Raw genomic sequence first — 20,670 nt, 5'->3', positions numbered from 1 at the left:
CATTTGTTTCACGTTCACTAGCTTTGATAAACATTATTACTTTTCTGTATTTAATTTTGTGCAATAACTACTTTTGTGTCATCACTTTATAATGCGCTATGGTTGGGTTTGTTCCTCCTTCATGTTTTTGTATTATTTATCTTATTTTATCTTATTTTATTTAACTTTTTCTTCTGCATATTGCCAATTTGTTTTCATAGTTACCACTTTTCCTTGTTTCCTAAATTTATTTAAGAGGTATATAAATGTGAGATGTATTTCTAATAGTAAACAAAATACCTACCAGTGTTAGATATCAATCTTGCCACACAAAACTAAATAAAATATGTGCAATACATCTTCAGTTCTCCAATTCTTAACTTAAAGATGTATTGACCCCACCAAATGATAGCAAACTTAAACCAAAGACAGTTTCAGTTTAACCAAGTCCTTATTAAGTTTGGTATATTACAACATGCCCGTAAGAACTGTCACTTTAATTCAGTAATAGCTTAAAGACAGAATAGCATTTGTAAGTCAAATGTATGTTACGTGTGAGCATGGCTTCTAATATATCATTAATAGATTATGTATGGATAAGTTGCTTGAAATCTTAATATGCACAGTGCCAAACATTCAATTGATATGTTCCATGTAGATTTCTAAACCAGTATATAACTGAATGATGAAAAGTGAAAAAAAAACATCTCATTTTTGTATTGTCATGAAGACAGAATGACAACTTTATATCAGATAAAACTGATGTGGAAAATGTCAGAAGTAAAACAAATGGAAACATCTCATTATCAGTAACAGAGTCACCAGAGTGAACGGTTTGTTGTTGTTATCTTCTACACTTTATCACTTAGTTTCGGGAATTTTGCAATTTACAACACGCATACTTGTTTGTATCTTATACCTTTGTCTTCACTTTCAATTGCAGCTGAATGAAAATAAAGGTGTAACGACCATGGAATCTTCAGTCAATTATATTTATTTATGCATAAGAAGCTTCTTGCATGTTTGTGTTTTTTAATCTGTGGAACATAAATATCCCCTCATACATATATCTTCAATAATAATCTTGAACATCAATTGAAGTGATGATTTGACAATATTTCAAATAGGCCAAAAAGCAAGTTTTTGCTAACAAACACTATGTGAAGGAGAAAGGAGAAGGGCCACTCCTAGTAGTGCAAACATCCCCGATTGAACCATATTCTACCGCCTGACGATCGGAGGTGGGCATCCCCCTCCCATTTCCCTCACGCCACTGATTCACAACGAACGGTATTCTACCCAGTATCCAATTTACTGTCATTCGAATACTCGGCCACCCATCATGACGGTTTCTCATCAGTTTCAGAGTTAAGATACTGACTATAGTAGGCTAATAGTATATTTACCAGCGTAGTGTAGTGAACTACCACTTGTATGCAAAACACGAAATCTCCAATTAGATACAAGATGGCTGGGAACTGATTTGTCGCAACTGTTCTCTCTCTTTCCATGGCCCTCTATATACGGCGCTGCTGAGTTCCAGAGCCGTATTATAGTTTGGCCAACTGCGTAACGATTTCTGATTGTTCGAGAGATTTCAGCGCTCACTGGTCACCATTTTAATTCCTTTCGAATGTAGGCTAACTGGACTATAGTAATTAAGCAAACCGCATTTGCTTTGTGTCGGCTACTACTAGGGAGAACTGCTGATAATTTGAAGAAATGTTGCAAACATAGCGAATATGCCGTGACACGTTGCATGGGGTGCAGAGACGGGACTGAACATGTTTTCTGAAGTATTTGCTTTCCAAGTGACAAGCACAGAAGAGAGACTTTGGAGATGAAATTGGGAAGAGCTGAATGAAGATCGAAAGGATAAGCAGTAGGACTAATAACGTTATGAAAAACATGCCTATACGTTGTTATGTAGTCCAACACTGTGACTTGTGAGGTATAGACCCTTAACGGCACGAAAGTAATATTATACGAACGCTCTTATTGGTATGTGCCAAATACATAAAGTAGGATGAGTTGGTATATCAGGGGCGTATCCAGGATTTTCTAACCCGGGGCGCGAATGACTATCTAAGCGGAGCGCCACCATCAGTTGGCGCGCAGCGTACAAGAAAATTTCTGGTTTTTACACCCCCAGATCACCGGAAATGGCACTTCTCGGGCTTGAAAATGACCAACCAGATGAACACTTTTGCCCGAGAACCAAGTATTTCCCAATAGCTTTTTTTCCATCCATAACCTTTGTAAGATTTTCACCAGTCACACATCATGTTTGACCTCATGGCATGTCCTGTTGATCATTGCTTTTGTAGGTGATTCTACGTCGCGGCCCACAATACCCGTCAGCCCCACTTTTCAAGGTTTCAGCCCATTTAAGGAGAGTTTTGACATAATTCGACCTCAATGCTTTTCTCCATCTACATAAGACATTTCGATATTTACATTAGCATCCCGTGGTATACTGCGCAATTTCCACGGACCGCACGGCACACGATGGTAGGCGATATAATTACCGATCCAATATGATATTGACATTAACATGTTGAACGCGCGCTTAGCGCGCGAAAAATTTAGGTTATATTTTTCGGGCAAGTCGTTAAATCTGCCCAAATCAAATTGGGTTCCTATGGCGACACACGTCGACAGTTTTGAGGCTGTTCATCATGGAACCGCCATTTTCATGCACACTAATGATGTGACATCTGTTATTTGCTTTACAAATTCGAACAGGCGCTTAGCGAATAATTTGCCAAGGGAAGGGCGAAGCCTGTAGGCAAACTATCTAAGCGTAGCGCCACCTTGAGTTGGCGCGAGGCGAACAAGAAAATTTTGGCCGAAAATGCCTCCCAGATTGCTGGAAATGACACTTCCCACGTCTTTTAAGTTGCATCCAAGCATTTTCTATTTTCAAATTATTAGCGATATCATAAAAAAAAATGCTCGGGGTGGGGGGGGGGCTTTCGCCCCCTTCCCGAAATGCGTCATGTTCCCCGACGACTCGGTCGAGTTCGAGACCAGCCACAGTTGGTTGTCTAAGGCGTCCATACACACACACGCGTTATGATAGGCCATATATAGTATACATACATATATATATATATATATATATATATATATATATATATATATATATATATATATATATATATATGTATATATGTATATATATATATATATATATATATATATATATATATATATAGATAGATACATTAATGAGAGAGGAAAATGCACACTTCAAAAATGAAGTTGTCGGTGTAAGGGGTAGGGTGAATTGCAAGCCCCTTCAGAAATCCTCGATCCGTCACTGGCTACCCGTCCATGTGTATATAATAGTGATCAGCGCTGTATTGATGTCACTGTGCCTCTTTCTCTTCACTTTCTTTCACTCATTCATTTTTTCTTTTCCCTTCCTTCCTCTCCCTCCTCTTTTTTTTCCCTTTTTTCTTCCCTTTTTTTCCTCTCCCCTTTTACTTACCCGGGTGGCGCGCCCTCAACGCCCCCCCCCCCTGGATACGCGCCTGTATATAGCCACATTTCAGGAGAAACCAGGCTATGTTAGTAACAAAGCCTAACTTTACAATTATTGAAGTCCTTATTACTAGCTGGAATAATATGCTGTTGACGATGTGATGTCGGTGAGCGACATTATACCTAGGCCTAGTAACATACAGTAACCTACAGCCAATCTTATCCTACAGCCAATCGTATCGCCTACACTGTAGTCTGGTTCTAAAACAAGTTGCTGTCTCACTTTCTTACCTAGGCATAGGGTCTATAGTATTGTAGCTCGGTAAATACAATTTTATGATGCAATCAGCAATATTTCATGATTTTAACGTAGAATTTCCACATCGTTTTCAACTTCACACAAACATTACAGATAGTTTGTTATATTACGAAATAACTATCCTATATTAATGTTAGTGTAAGAACTAGGTGCAACTGTTTTAAAAAAGCTCTTTCCGCCAAGTCTCTGTGAAGCTTTTAGCCAACTCTCAACCTTTGTTGGATGTTGAAAATGATTAACTGTATCAGATATTATGCTTCCGAAAAGTTCACATACACACGCTACATATATTGAAATAGAGTGACATTTTTAATAATCTTAAGACAACCTGAAAAATTTACTTTGCCTGAGGGACAATATCATTTGCATGCAAGAAGTGGAAAAAGTCTGATAATGTGGGACATATGGAGTAAGGCAAATTTTTGCTTAAATTTGAATGAAGCATCGAATCTGGAGAGCTATGATTGCGTAGGCTAAAGTTGAATGGATGCAGGCAGTTACAGCTGGGACCCAGGGAAGAAAGCAGGTTCAGTAACAGAAAATATCCACCATAACTGACAACATCTCTGTCATCAGCTCATTAAAAAGAATACCAGCTGAACCACTGTGTTAATGAAATACACAAATGTGTCAGTGACTTATATCTGTACATCAATGTGTTTGGCTGTACATATGCAGGTTTAGCATTCATGATAGAAATTAAACCATTTTTATTTCATCTTCATGTGAGTTCTGTTTCGGTATGTCAAAATGATTTCAATATGTTTACTAACCCTAAGCTTATTCTTTAACCACTATCCAATTTGTTATAAGTTCAAAACCCCATCACTAGAAATGTGTGATATAGCTCTTGACTATGTGTCCTTTCAGATTTGATTGCAAAGTAAACTTCACCTATCAATCTTAGAGTTACTGGTGTTAAAGTTAATTTTAGAGGTTAAAATGGTGTGGTAAAAGGAACCAAGGGCTACACTAATAGTGTAAATTGTAGCCCTTGTCGTGCAATCATTCTGCTTACCTTTTGTTTATGAATGCCTAAAATGTCTTTTCTGCATGTTTGGTATCCATTTTGTATTTGCCGTTTAAATAGTAAGAAAAGATGGGAGAGAGGGAAAGGCGGTGGTTGGGGACGAACATGCACACTATGCAATAAACGGAGAGTAACCATCAACAAGGTGTTCAAACCAGCTGCCTGTTAAGGATGTTCATTACCTCTGTTCCAAGGGCGGCGGAAGCACTTTCAATCTGGGGGGGGGGGGGGGGCACCAACGTCGAAGGGCACTTAGCAGAAATTCGATTGGACTGATGCAGCCTGATATTTAGTACCCTTTATAACACTTATTGTATTATCTTACTTGCGTATACACATCACTCCATCAACGCCTCCCCCCCCCCCCCCCCCTTCAAGGAAACAATGCATATTAGCACTGAAATATCTAATGTGCAAATTTGGGAAACAAGAAAAAAGATAAAATGAGGTGAAATCATTATAAAGTCCAAGTCCCTATTACTATCATTATTGTAACGACTTTCCAAATAATTATAACCAATTTGGAAGGGTTATAACACGGGAAATGATTGTTTGTTATTGGCATGCCATGTAATAACCAACGCATGCCTATATGATATGCACGTTAACATGTTGAACGCGCGCGTAGCGCGCGAAAAATTTTGGTAATATTTTTCGGGCAAGTCGTTACAGCCCCCCCCCCCCTCCCCAAATTGGGCTCCTACGTCTGTGGTAGTAAACATTTAAAATTCCCGAAATATTTCATTCGACGTGGGTTTCGCTTTGTTAACTCTTTTTTTATTAATCATTAAATCATTATGTAGAAAAAGGGCACATTTTTAACCTGAGGAAAAGTGGGGGGCACGTGCCTCCTGTGCCCCCCCCCCCCGTTCCGCCGCCCTTGCTCTGTTTTAAAACGAGATCTTAACAGAATTTGAGCAACTTAAAAGCGAAACGAGTAAGTCAGATAAGAACTCACTACACCCGTGTATGGGCACTGACTCTTTCTACGCATGTGTTTCGCTATTCAAACTGATTTTATCATCGGCAACGATTTCTTAAAGGGACTAACTGGAGTGTCCAATGTGAGATGAAAGGAACGCTGTTACAGGTAGGCGAGAACTGTGGTGTACAGGAAGGATGGTGCTGGAAAGTGGAACAGTGATTCTAGCATGGTCTGAACAAATTCTTTTTTCACGATATCAACTGTCAGTACATCCCAAAGGGTTAGCGGGTTAGACTGAGGCTGATTCATTTCATAACATTTCTGCTATCATTTTGTTCGTATAACCTAGCCCTTCAAGATGGCCTAGTCGGTCTCTCCCGGACATTTTGGCTAGCTCTGAAAGCACTAAATTCTTTACATTTGTTTACGTATTTTGACGTCGTAAAATTGAATAGCGCCGTCAGCATAAAAGGAGACAACATCAAAGGACACATCAATAACAAAAGAGGCAACAACGTTAAAGGAGACAACATCAAGGGGAGACAAGAGCATGGAAGAAGACCACAACATTGTAGGAGACAACAACGTTGAAGGAGACAACAACATCAAAACAGACAACAACATGATAATAGACAGAAGTAAACAACATAATGCATTGCCCTTTCGGCGCTCTACTATCTACGCAGAGAGCGCATTGCAAGGGGCACAACTTAAATATGGGATCATAGCAAATGAGTGGCTTGTTGTGAACTACTGAAGTAAACATTTCAGATGTTATCTTAGGCATGAGACATTTTCAGTGGCGCCGACCATTTTGCAGTCCTGTGGCTGTAGTCAATGGAGGAGTCAATCGAAGGTAACGCGCGATAGTTCGATATTCCTCTAGGTCTACGAATTTTAGGTTGTGTATTGACGTTTAAGATTTCGCTCAAACGCTGGTAATCTGAAGCATACACACCTCAAATACTGCACTCGTTCAAGGCGCACCTTGAAGTGCTCTGCCTGAAAAGTCTGCGTTGCAGCTATATTATTTATGGTCTATAACCCGTCATCAGACTTAGAAATCGAAAGAGACAAACTGGTTTGATATCAAATTACAAAACTATCGCCAGGAAATTAAAAATCAGTGGGAGGAAAAACGAAACAAAGAAACCTCCTGCTTTTGTCACTTTGAAAGATCACAAGGAAAATTTCGAGAATAACCCCAAATGCCGACTCATCAACCCCTCAAAAACTGAAATGGGGAAAGTAAGCAAACACATGATGGACAGGATCAATCAGGTCTTGAGGCAAGCCACATAAGTCAACCAATGGCGCAATACAACCTCTGTACTTAAGTGGTTCAAGGACCTACCCAACAAGCACGAACTAACCTTCATAGCCTTTGACATCATAGACTTCTACCCGTCGATCTCCGAGACTTTGCTAAACGAAGCCCTCACGTGGGCTAAGCAGTTTACAAAGATAACTGAGACAAAGCTTGAAGAAATCAAACACGCCAGAAAATCGCTGCTCTATGACAACACGGGAAGACCATGGCTGAAAAAGGACACCAACAACGCCTTTGATAGCACAATGGGTTCCTATGACGGGGCCGAAATATGCGCGCTTATTGGCCTGTACATACTATGAACCCTGCAAAGCAAACTACACATCGAAAATGTCGGTCTCTACCGCGACGACGGCCTAGCTGTGCTACGAAGTCTTTCCGGCAGACAAGCAGACCGTGTAAGGAAGCAGCTTACAGAAATCTTCGGAAATTTTGGCCTACGAATAACAGTGGAAACAAACCTCAAAGCGGTAAATTACCTGCATGTCAATCTAAACCTCAACACCGGAAAGTACAAGCCATACAGAAAGCCTAACAACGAGCCGACATATATCAATGCGCAATCCAACCACCCGCCCTCAATCACCAAACAGATACCCACTTCCATCAGCAAACGCATCTCATCACTATCATCAGACAAAGATACGTTCGACCAAGCCGCCCCACTCTACAGCGATGCCCTGAAAAGAAGCGGCTATTCAGAACCCATCAATTTCACACCGACCGAAACAACACGGAAAAAACCCAAACCGTGGAAGAAATATCATATGGTTCAACCCCCCCCCCCCCTTCAGCAAAGCAGTGAGAACAAACATAGGAGCAACTTTTCTAAGACTTATACAGAAGCATTTCCCCCCAACACACAAACTCCGGAAAATCTTCAATAAAAATACGCTTAAGATAAGCTAGAGCTGCACCAAGAACATAAAATCAATCATCAAATCACGCAACAGCAAGATTATCAGCAACGAAAAACCAGACGCAAGTGAAAGAAAATGCAACTGCAAGGACAAGCAGGCCTGCCCCCTCGAAGGTAAATGTCTGACCGAGGCAGTAATATACAGAGCGGACGTAACATCGTGGGGGCGAACAAAAGACTTACGTTGGATTATCAGGGGGCCGTTCAAACTAAGGTACAACAATCACAAAAAAATCACTCAACCACGAAAGACACGCGAAGGAAACAGAACTATCAAAATACGTTTGGGAGCTCAAAAAGCAAAGAAAAGATTTTAGCATCACGTGGAAAATAATCCGAGAATCTAATACACAAATGCGTACATCGGATCAATGTAATCTCTGCATTGAGGAGAAGGTGGAAATACTTCGGCTGAGAAACCAAAATCTGCTGAACAAAAGAACTGAGCTTTATTCAAAGTGTCGACACAGAAAAAAAGCGGAAAAATAACAGCACCACGCTACAGACAGACAACCTGATCATTAGCTATCTGACGATTGCGAAGAAGCATGAAACTCGAGTAATTGCGCAAACTTTGTACGAGTGTACATTATTTATATCTATCCAGCTCTGTACCCAGGTTTATTGAGCACCCTTCACCTGGAATTAATGCCATCTATCATATATATATATATATATATATATATATATATATATATATATATATATATATATATATATATATATATATATATATATATATATATATATATATATATAAATCCAACATAATATTTTGAATAGAATAGAAATAACTACACGCTACACACATTTTTCGACACCCTGGTCCTTCGTCAGGCGCAATAAGAGTGATTGAAATCACGTTAGTCTACCGTAAGCCCCAGACTGCTAAAAGTGCTTGAACCCGGAAAGAAAAGCCATATCGCTATTGAGACCATGAGAGTGTGAACGTACTTTAAGGATCAATTCGACTTCCTTCAAGTTTCTTTTATTATGGTCAGACAAATTACCCAGGGTTGTGGCAAACTAAAGACAGTAGATATTGTGTTGTGGAAGATTAAAATGTTCAGTCACTGGAAAACTGGTTTTATTGAGTCTGAATGTGTTTTTGTGATTATTAAGGCGTAAACGAAAGGGAGTGGGGGTTTGGCCAATGTATTGTATATCAGGACAGAGAACACAAGTGATAAGATATATCACAAAGGGAGTGTCACAATTGTAAGGACCTGGATGTAAACACACCCCTGAAGGAGAGAGCTGAATGTCAGGGTCAGTGATCATGTGATGACAAACCTTACACCGGGATTTACCACATTTAATGTTCCCCTTGGGTTGGGGAGCGTCGTTGGAGGGTAAACGACTCCTAACAAGGATGTTACATAGGAAGGGAGGTTGTCTTCTAGCAACTACAGGGGGGGGGGGTTGATAAAATGTCACCCATATCGTCTCCCAAGTTCAACGTCTTCCATTAATTTTTACCAGCCTAATGAATGGAACGACCTGATTACTGTGTGAAACGACAAATGGAACACGGTGCTCTTTCACTTCTCTATGCTGACATTGAAGCAGATTCTCCCTGGGAATTCTACAGACCTTATTCAGGGTTCTCTTCAATAATTTGTAGGGATAAATAAAATCAAGGAAGTGACGTATTTGGGTGGTTGATTGACTACGAAACTGTAGGGGATCAGAACAGATGCGTTTGTAGCAAAGCATTTTGCTGAAAGACAATTGACTCTTTAATATGAGATGAGTGAACTATGAAAGTGGAGATATGTGTGACGGTCAGTGGGTTTAGAATATACAGACGTGTCAATCCGATATATATATATATATATATATATATATATATATATATATATATATATGTGTATATACATATATAAATATATATATATATATATATATATATATATATATATATGTTTGTGTGCATACGATAGTGTGTTCTGTCACCTTTTTTTCCCCTTTGTATATCTAAACCTGTACTGTGTGTTTTCTTAACAGTGAAAGTGATGTAACCTACACCAAATAACTTTTACTTCATCAACAACTTAACAGTAATAGTTAATCTAATGTTTGTTTCGTAAGCAGCTTAGTTTCATTATCATTTTTGTTTTCAAGCTGTAGGTTTTGTAATTCTTTAACATGATCATCTCTTTAGTCTATATAGACGATCGATTAACATTGTTAACATGGTTCGATTCAATTGTTTAATGGCGTCGGCTCAGACAGGTAAGAATCAAAGTCAGTTACTATTGGCCTTCGTCGGAGTGTTGCTGTTGTTTGAGCTCTTCTTGATAACACCCTGTTGTGGTAAGTTTGCGTAACATTAGTTAATTTAACAGGCATTTATTCTCACTATATGTGTTTATTAAAAGACATTGCTTGCATATTTCTGCATCTATGAAGATGGGAAACAATATTTCTAAAAAAAAGTTAGATTTTGATCAAGTTTTAAATATGGAAGTCTTCCAAATGAATCATAGAATTAACCAAAATATAAAATTAAGAATATAGAGCCTTTTAACGGTTTTCGCTGGTATCATAACACAAGTCACTTTGCAGGGAAACATCAAAGGGCTAGGGCTACTTAACATATAATTGATTTCATCAATTATATGTTAAGTTATGGACAATATTTGAGATGGAGTTCTCTTTGTGTTTAGGATATTGTTATAATTATGGACCAAAGGTAGCATTGTCTGCAACTAGAATATCTCTTTAATATCAGAATATTTATACAATTATGCAGCGGACTAAATGTAATCAAATAGTGCAACCAGGATAGCTACTTTTAAACATTCCTTAACGTAACCACTCCAACTGTTAGTGGTCCAGAGTGGGTTCTCAATGTCTATCGATTTGTGACGAGGAAGCATAACTAAAGATTTTCAAAACTCTTTTTTTCGCGTTCATATCATTAATATTTTTGTTTTTGTGTTTTTGCAGTGGCAGCGGCGAACAAACTGGTCATTGAGGAAGGCAGTAATATTGATCTCATATTTACTTTAAAGAAAGATGGCTTTGTCTTCATAAAGTTACATAAGAACAATGAGGTTATTTTTGGGATTGAGGGAGCAGCAAAATATAACAAAAGATCAAAGCCCATAAACGTCACTGCAGTCGAAAATACCACGATTTTTACGATAACAGACGTGGATAGTACCGACGACGGTGAATATAAATGTTTTAAATCAGGAGTTTTGCAAGAACCTCAGTATCTCGTAACAGTAATATGTAAGTACCTTCAAGTCATTACGGTGATTTATTTATTTCGTAAAAAACGGCCTGAATAGAAAATCTTATATTGTGTAATAAGCCTATAGCGAAAGAGCGCACAATTCAGCAGCCATAGCATGACGTCGGTGTTGCCCGATTAATGCATTTTTAAATATGTATGTTGTTTTCAAACGTGCATATATGTGTCGATGAACGTAGCAGCGTGAGTACGGGATACTAGGCTACACTAAACGAGAAAAAACTCGCCGAAATGTCTTTACAAATTACAAATTACAACCGATGTATTTACTTTCTTAAATTGAAGTCAATCGCATATATTTTTTGCCATCCATCTTCTAAAGGGTAACTATTACACCCGCTTCGATTCCGTATACTACCTTCTCGTTCTATTTTTGACGGGGCTGGTTGAGTTGGTTCTAAACGGGATCTCACGATATCGCGCAATTAATGGCGGCACCAAAAGTTCCCAAGCGACGGGGGTGTTGGGGAAGGGGGGTGATTTGTGACTGGCACTGTGTCAGGAGTTTCGACAGAACCTCAGTATCTCGTAACAGTAATCTGTAAGAATGTTCAAGTCATCACGGTGGTTTATTTGTTTCGTAAAAAAATGTCCTGAACGGAAATTTCTTGGATTATAGAAAGAGCGCACAATTCAGCAACCATAGCATGACGTCGGTGTTGCCCGATTAATTTGTTCTTAAGTATGTACGTTGTTTTCAAACGTGCATATATGTGTCTATGAAAGTGGCAGCGTGCGTACGGAATACTAGGGCCATTAAACAAGAAAAAACTCTCCGAAATGTCTTCATATAGTGCATCATGAGAAGTACACACGACAACCGATATAAATTGGAAGTCAATCGCATATTTGTTGTCATATTCTATAAGGTTAACATTGCTCCTGCTTCAATATACCGTAAATTACCTTCTCATTCTAGTTTTGACGGGGCTGGTTAAGTTGGTTTTATGCGAGATCAACACAGACAATGCTTTTGCTATCGCGCAATCAATGGTGGCACCAAAATGTCCAAAGTGAGGGGGAAAGATGGGTGCCAATAAGGAGTATTGGCAAACAAACATGATGGGGGGGGGGGGGCATTTTGGAAGCACACCTGTATGAAGTGCACCTCACGAGAACCTTTCATTGAAATTATTTTAAAGTCTTTTTCAGGGTTCCTGGAATTTGTTGGTTTTGAGGTATTTATTGTCCTCTAGTAGCAATTTTAAAGCCCAAAAGTTAGAAAGAGGGCTTTTTTTATTTCTGTACAAGGTATTCTACAACCGGAAACTACAGTGCTATGAGACAGCTCCCTTGTTGCTATCGTAACTAAACCACATAAGTACATTGTAAAATTACCAATTTTCATATACGAATGCAATTTCAAATCTACTGTGTGTCCAAGGGGCTAAGTCCTGCCAAGGTTGAACATGTTGTTAAATATTAGAAGAAATTTGCACGTAAAAGGAGTATGTTTCAGTTTTGTTAAACCGCAACCGACTATAGTGTGCGTGTGAGTAAATAGGCGAGGGGTTGGGGGGGGGGGGCATATGAAGGCATGTATGTTATCTTGTTGGACAAACGCAATCCACTTGGTTCCAAAGAAATGTGTCGTTTTTCTGTTGTTTTATATTCTCTTCTTTTTGATTAAATAATGTAACGTGACGTATGGTTTATATTGCTCGATTGATCAAATAAAGTAACGCTAAGTGCGGTATGAAATATTGAATATATATATATATATATATATATATATATATATATATATATATATATATATATGAATATTGATTAATTTCAGTTTTAAAGACATGTTTCTTTTCATTTCGTTCTCTTTCTTTTTACTTTCTAGCATCAAAAAAATTGACAACTACGGAATATAAATACCGATAACGTGGCTTATGAGTATAACAATGTTGTCTCTGTTTGTTGTTTAAATTGATACTAAACAATACGTCCATTTCTTTGATAATTGATGACTACACTGCGCATGAAATTCAAGGGGAAATTATGACCAATTTTAGTCCAACTCACGAAGCAAGTACGATGAATATTTTGAGAGTTGACGTAAACTGAGACGTTTGTTTTTTAAGTTAAGAACAAGTGTCCGTGATCTTAATCATATTAAAAGTGAGTTTTTGTTTCCTCTTCGACAAATTGTTACTCAGCTAAAAGGGAGTCAACGATACATTCCTCCGACTACAATAGTTATATATGATATAAAGTCTTGTAATATGCGTAAAGTAATGTATTAACATGTATTTTCTATGTTCCAGAGAAACTGATATTACAACATTTGGAGATAGGAACGGAAAGATTATCACCTGGCATAGAAATAGATGTATATTGAAGGAAACTTGAGCTTGTTCACCTGTATTTCGTTGGAAATTGAATGTGTAGAAGATGACCATGTTGCTTGTTTCTAAATTCAACCCCGTCAGAAGATGTTTCAAACCAGTTGATACTATTAATATGAAATGCGGTCACCCTTACAACTAACTGTGAGTGTGAAGGAAGGTAATGAATACCACAAGCCAGTTGTTCATTTTCATTATTATCTAACATCTTTTTACAATTAAATTGACCTTATAGCCTATGCAATCGTTTGTCTAGAAATTAAATGAATTGATTCGCTGATTTTACATAAATAAACTACTCTTTATGCGGCCACTGTGTGTACATTTTGAAGAATGGTTGTGCAAGTACTTTTAAGTTAAATTTTGATGTTACGATATACGCAAAAAAAAATGCGCTGGCGACAATGACAATAACTCGTTTATAACTGTCACAACACGATCTAAGAAAACCCTCTAAAGTGTTGTATTGATTGCTTGGCTTGTTGAGTTAATTGGATGCTGATTATTTAGCCATGGTTTTGTGAACCCTTAAGCATTACATAATGATGTATTAATGTTAACAGAGCATCGGAATTCGGCACGAGCAGTACATAAGTGCCGCATAGCCACGTGCTCTTTCCTATTTCTTTCTCGGGCTTAAACCGAACGTATCGAAAACCATGACAAAAGAGGCAAGGGGATGAAAAATACATGCTGAACGAGAAAGAAAGAGAACGTTAATACTAAGGCCGAAAGCCGACGCTCAAGGAAGACACCTAATAAGGCCGAGAGAATATATAAACAAAGATGATTCTATTTTAATTAGTTTTGTTTTTGTTGCTATGATTATATTTCACTTGAAAACTCATATACTCTCTCTTTCCTTCTTTGCACCCTTGTCGACTGCTCCCTACAAAGAATTCGTGACAATGACTATCGTTACAAGGAATTTGTCTACAAAGTATCAAGGTGAGCTTTGTCGACTTTAATTTCAAAAAACACTCTTAATGAGAGGGAGTTTTCTGATTCGAAACTTATTTCACCATGGCCTCTAATTAGAGATTGTTTTTCTCTTATAATATATCATGCCACCAACACAGAATGAATTATGCTTTCATATTTTTCTTACACTGGCAATAATTATCCTATGATATATAATTGTCAAATTTAAAAACTTAAAATAAATGAAGGAATTCTAATATAATAAGATAATCAACCCACTGAGACCCATTCACACAAAGGAATTACATCAGCAGGGTTCATAAAGAATACGTTGATGTTTGATCTACCATAACGTACGTTGTACATTACGTATGTGGTGGTGAGTATTACCCTATCATGATCAATTTCATATGCAATTTTATCGAGATAAAAAGCATGTTAATTCGGAATGGTATTGACACAGAGCGGATGAACCGTGGAGCAGGAGTTCACGTGCACCTCGTCTTCCCATCACTATAATTTTGAGATAGAGATCAAGTAGATCAAAATACGTTCAAAATGTGTCATATCCTTTAAAGTTTCAGAAAATTTTAATAAAAGTTCTCAGTCTGTTATTCATTAAAACTTAAGTACAGCATTGGAAGTTGTGGTATTTAATGCACAGAGCATCTATTTAAGTGGTCGAAGTTTTTTCGAGAAACTTTTTGTAGCAATGCACTCAAGTCCTTATCATATGACCCACTGCATATCGAAGGTTGTGTCTCGCCACCTTGAACCTTATTCTGTCCCTTCTCCTCCCCCGCATAGATGACATAATGAGAAAGGGGTTGGTGGGAATTTGGGTATAGGTAAGTATTTTCTCATATTAACGGTAAAAATTAACGAGTTACCTCTGTGATTTAGTTCCAAGAGACGTGCTGATTAGACATGCGCAAGCTTGCTGTGATCTCCTACTGCATCTACCTATAGTTTATTCATAGTGTTGTACTAGCATGGTGGTCAACATATTCCTGCGATAAACTCGCTTGTTGTAGTTTACTTTGAACGCTAAACGAAAATAATTCGGAATAGCCACGAGTGCTTGAGTGTGTACAAATTGTATTGATGTGAGAGCGATGGAAGTATGCATAACACATTGGCCTACTGTCTGTCATCTTAATCACATTTAAACAAATGTGTTGTCTTTATATCAATGTCGTATTGCGCAATGTTTAATGCAACAAACGGCCAAAATGTTTCCATTTGAGTGACAGTTTTAAGTTTAATAATTTGAACTGGCTTGTTGGAATTGTCAGATATATAATTGCATTGAGACGAACAATAAACAAGACATCATTATTACACCTACCTGTTTTCAAGATTGACGGCATGCTTACGGTAGCAAGCCTGGTTCATCTGTATTTACATGTTGTCGTTTTCTTTCATTTCCTCCTTATTATTTTAGACTTTACTGCCGATATAAAGACACAAGAAAGCGGCCAATTTGGCATGGTTACCTGAAAATGGTAAGCTGAGTGTCAAACAAAGATTTACAAGTTCTTGATTAGAAATATGTGGAATGGTGAATGATAAGAAGACATATAGCCACAAAGCACACGACGTGATTTGATGCGATGTGATTACAGTAAGTTGCTGCCAATGAATTAATAACGTTAATGCTATGAAATCAAGACTGTCAAAGTCAGCCAATACGGCTGGATTGTCATGTCGGCTGTGCATCGGCGAGTCCAATAGTAAAATGCCGGTGAACCTTGTTCATCCATTCTGTGCAATCCCAACACAACTTCCCAAAGTGTTCGCGAGCTTCGACCAGTATATCACTGGCGTCCTTGGTAACACATCCCCCACTAATATTAATACCAACGTCTGCTACCCCTCACATGCACCTACAGTCGTATTCTTGTGCGTTTAACCAGGTACCCCATAGCGACCAGTGACAACAAAATAGCTGAATTAGCAACTAAGGACGTGAAACAATGTGCGATAAAAAACGATAGGCTGAAGGGAGTTAAGAGCTTTCTTAACTACTATGAAGACTACTTGTGACCAAGGTAACAGAATAACAAAATTAAATTATATACTTGAATATCCCCCAAAAAATTAATAACAAAATTGCGCGTGGATGGTAAATGAAGTGATTCTATTAATCCTACAAATGTTTATGTGTAGCACATAATGTATATGAGTATAGCCTAGCCTAGGTCTATATGGCACACATATTTATCACAAACGACTGTCTTGTCGTGCAAATGACAAGTTGTTCAAATGGAATAACTTTCTAATTGTGAGTGATAAATCGTTCTCGACTCAAGACAATTCATTTACACGCTGCGATTCCGGGCGTCTTGTAATACGCTCTACATTGCGCGCCAAGTTGCTCACGATTCAGTTTCTACGACAGGTCTATTCACATGCCACGATTTTGTCGCGCACGACTATCGTGCACGACAAATATTGAGGAAAATCGTGTCGTGTTAATGCGCCATAATGGGTCGACAATCTTACACAAGGTGATACACAAGGTTGACGTAACCCTCAGATGCTGATAAAATATATTGACGCACATGAATGGTTCGAAGTTCTACAATATGATGGTAATGGATGAACGCAAACTCTAAAGGAGTGACGTACTTATTCTTTCGTGTAACGCGAATGAACTGAACCACACACTAAAGGGTTGACGAAAGCCTTTCATCTGTTTGTTAATAGAAGTGAGGTATTCTTTAACAACAGATGAATCTTGCGTCATATAGTGTGTGGATCAGCCCATTTGTGTAACACTAAGAAAAAAGTACGTCACCCCATCATTTTAGGCTTGCGTAAACCTTTTTGAGTATGACTGAAGAAGTTTACCAACCAAAATGTTAGAGTCCTTCTACTTGTACAACAGAATAGGCTAGCGTCAACCCATTAGTGAGACCGTTTACTATTTTGTATTACACTGATGAAGAACGTAACCACATAAGTGCGCGCGTCTAGTTATTTTTACAATAGACGATGTATATTTCAACCTATTAACGGGTCAACCCATTTGACCTACACAAAAGAACAAACGTGTCAACCCATTAGTGTGTGCGTCAATCTTTCTATGTTACGACGAGGATGTGCGTTAACCCGTCAGAGTTTGCAACAGGATTCATCAAGTTTCTGCTAAGTATCCTTTTGTTTGAAGCAGTTTTCTGCTTCTTCTTGACATTAGGATATCGCCTCGTTTTTGTATTACGGTACCTCACACGTGTATCATTTGTGCGAGTCGCAGCACATTTCACTTACGTGTTGTACCGTGAAGACCTTGTTTTGTTCTATAAAAAATTCAGATTAATACTTATTTAGGTCTCACTCTCCCGTGTTCGTATAATTCTTGGGGCTCTATTGGAAGTTTTTATGGGCTTTTTGGCCCCCCGGGAGCTCCTCCTGTAGAGATTAGGCCACAACAAGCTTCTACTAGTTTTGTTCACTCAAGAACTGTGTAGGCCTTATTCTTTTAGAGCCGCGTGTTTTTCGCGGTTTTTCAGTGTTGTTTTTCTTCTCCCGACTTATCCTCCTCCTTTAGGAATCAGGATGTCTTAGGACGGGAAAGTTACGATTAAGTGTGCGACCTGCTTGCTCTTTCGCTCGGGCGCGCTTGGGACGAGCACGCACTTTGCCCGCAGTGTAGATCTTGCACTCGACGGGAACCGTGTTCCACCTGTGTCACTTTCACACAGGCTAATTTGAAGGAAACGGAAGCCTAGCTGGAAGCAAAACGTCAACTGTTAAAGCTTCAACTGGACCACCTTCCACCCAGCTTGCTCCGCAGTCCACGGTCCAAACCAAACCTGCAGATTACACGCCGCGAACTCCGCGGACAACCGACCCGGAGACAGCCCCGAGAACGGGGAATAGTTCGAACCCTAAGGCTAAGGTCAAGTCCAAGACCTATAACAGAGCCAAAGGGAAGGCACCGAAAACCAGTTAGGTTTCAAAGAGTAGGGCCGTTCCCACTGCTGAAGCCTCTAAAGTTCCCTCTGCCTCTTATGAGCGGAATCTTGGGTCTGCTCAGGAACAGACACGCAGGTCTGCGTCAGTTCTAAAGGAACCGGGGCACGTAGCCGCTCGCCGGTGCGCTGTCCTTCACCGATCCCCGATGAATCTTCGGCGGAACACAAACGCCGTATGTTAACGGAGGCACCGCCTCCGCCTACGGGACCTCTCTCTTCCGATTGTGCGTTGCTGCTCTCACAGCTCACATCGGTTCTATCGCAAGGACTCCCCAGCGGGGACCTAATCCCCAATGTCATCTTCCAAACTGCGATCGACAAACGAAACGCCAGAGGACGATTCCACCTTCATCCCTGTGGACCCACTCTGTTTGAACGGGTGGAGGTGATTCAGAAACAACGGAGGTGAACGGCTCTCCCTGAAAAGCAGGACAGGGCACTCCGAATGCCCGAGGATACTTGGAAGAGTCTTTTCCGCCCTCCACTGATCCCTAGGGACGCGACGGACTGTCTCCAGGCGGAACACGGCTTGACAAGTGTTATCTTTGAAGATCCACATCGTAAGCGCTTGGATAACACACTATTTGAGCTTGATCAATCATCCCGAGTGGGGAATGAAGTTTGCGTCGACCTTACCTCTAGCAGCGGAAGTCCTCGTGCGACACCACCAACAGCTGCCAGAAGACCCGGACCAGATACCACGAGGTCGCACAAATACTGTGGCTTCTTGGCCCGTTAGCCTGACTTGTCTATCACCAGTTTGCGAGAATCGCAATCCGGTCGATGGAATCCCGCCGAAGCACTTGCTGGCGGCAGTAGGCTGGCCAGCGGGGAAAGCAAAAGAGAGACTGGCACCCCTCCCCATTCTGGGAGAGGACCTATTCAATGACCAGTTAAGCGATACAGTCCGACAGGAACTGGACCGACGCAACACGCTAGCAAAAATCTGGTTTCTCCCGCCCGGACGCTCGCAAGGCCGATAGGCAATCGCGCCCTTACCGACGCCCAGAACAAGCGAAAACACCGAGGGGTAGGGCGCAACGGCCCGCTTGCTGGAAACGAAACAGCGGTATCACCGCCAAGATTTACAGGGGTTGAAGATCCGACAGGTCGCCAAGACCCTCCCACGTGGACATCGGTACGGCCGACTCTCGCGAAACGAAAGATCACGACCACGTCAGAACTACCAGCCACCAAGGTTGTCTTTCAGGCCCCAGGCCCGAGGGGTGCCTACCCTTCCTCGGTTACAGCGTACCCGGCGGTAGGGAGAGGCTCCAGTTATTCCAGAACGTATGGAAAGAGATAGACCCGGGTGATCTCGAGAGGATACCCCATCGAGTTCTTTCGGATTTCTCCGGTGGGGGGAGGCGGAAAGGACACCCAGTACCCACCGACCTGTGCCAGAGATACGCGCTCCATGCGTCACTGACAAAGAGGGCTATAGTGGAGGCGACGGAAGGGGAGAGACTACTCTTCCGTTTGTCCTTCCTCCGTTCCCCCCCCCCCCCCCCCAAAAAAAAAGGACGGGTCATGGCGATCAATACTCAACCTAAATCCGTTGAATAAGGGCTTCTTCCGACTCGGTTTCACATGGAGACTCTCGCGATAATCATCTCGAACCTCACGAAGGGCATGTGGGCATCATCCGTCGACCTCACAAGACGCGTACGTCCAAGTCGCGTTACAACGATTCCTAGCATACTCCTACAAAGGAAGGAACTACAAGTTCGTGTCGCTACACTCCGGCCTCTCGACCTCAATGCGGGTCTTCGTAAGAGTCGCGGGCGAGGTTGTCCATATCAACGCGCTAGAGATGGAGGTACTATCCAGAGCCATCCACTACTTCGAGTATCACCTACGGGCCATGCCGTCACCACGACATTACGACGATAGTGGCATTCGTCAACAGACAGAGGAACGAAGTCTCGATCGCTTTGTGCGGCGACGTGGGACCTTCTGCCCTTGGAATTCTGAGTACAGTCTCACCAAACCGGCTTAAAAGTCTACATTCGCGCAGTGTTTGGCTTTCCTACGGGCAGGTCAAGCCCGTTAGGCCTCCCACCAGTGCCACTCTGTGTTAGTGTTGTAGAATACAGGTAAGACAGGAGTGAAGTTAGTACCACAAAAACTGGTTTGGGTATTTACGAACGACGATACTTACCTGTCCCACCCGCCTCCCACCT

General features: G+C 40.4%; 1 protein-coding gene across 2 annotated transcripts; it reads left to right on the top strand.

Moving 5' to 3' along the window:
- The first annotated feature begins 10,137 nt into the window (after positions 1–10,137).
- On the top strand, positions 10,138–14,512 carry LOC139977245 (uncharacterized). Of its 2 annotated transcripts, none has more exons than XR_011796494.1 (3): positions 10,138–10,304; positions 10,941–11,228; positions 13,506–14,512. XR_011796494.1 is itself a non-coding variant. In XM_071986500.1 (3 exons), exons 1-3 carry the CDS (start codon positions 10,184–10,186, stop codon positions 13,120–13,122), a joined length of 450 nt encoding a protein of 149 aa, XP_071842601.1. In that variant the 5' UTR covers positions 10,138–10,183; the 3' UTR covers positions 13,123–13,270. The 2 variants fall into 2 exon arrangements, 1 of the variants encoding a protein (XP_071842601.1); XM_071986500.1 differs by lacking the exon at positions 13,506–14,512 and adding an exon at positions 13,082–13,270.
- Positions 14,513–20,670: the final 6,158 nt, after the last annotated feature.

Source organism: Apostichopus japonicus, chromosome 12 (assembly GCF_037975245.1).
Source record: "Apostichopus japonicus isolate 1M-3 chromosome 12, ASM3797524v1, whole genome shotgun sequence".
NCBI classification, from domain to species: Eukaryota; Metazoa; Echinodermata; class Holothuroidea; order Aspidochirotida; family Stichopodidae; genus Apostichopus; species Apostichopus japonicus.
Note: the sequence above shows the minus strand (reverse complement) of the source record. Positions and strands in the feature narration are given on the sequence as shown.

Coding starts and splice junctions, on each gene's coding strand:
- LOC139977245 (XM_071986500.1), top strand. CDS start 10,184: ATGGTTCGATTCAATTGTTTAATGGCGTCGGCTCAGACAGGTAAGAAT. Junction 10,305..10,940: donor CTTGATAACACCCTGTTGTG/GTAAGTTTGCGT, acceptor GTGTTTTTGCAG/TGGCAGCGGCGAACAAACTG. Junction 11,229..13,081: donor GTATCTCGTAACAGTAATAT/GTAAGTACCTTC, acceptor TTTACTTTCTAG/CATCAAAAAAATTGACAACT.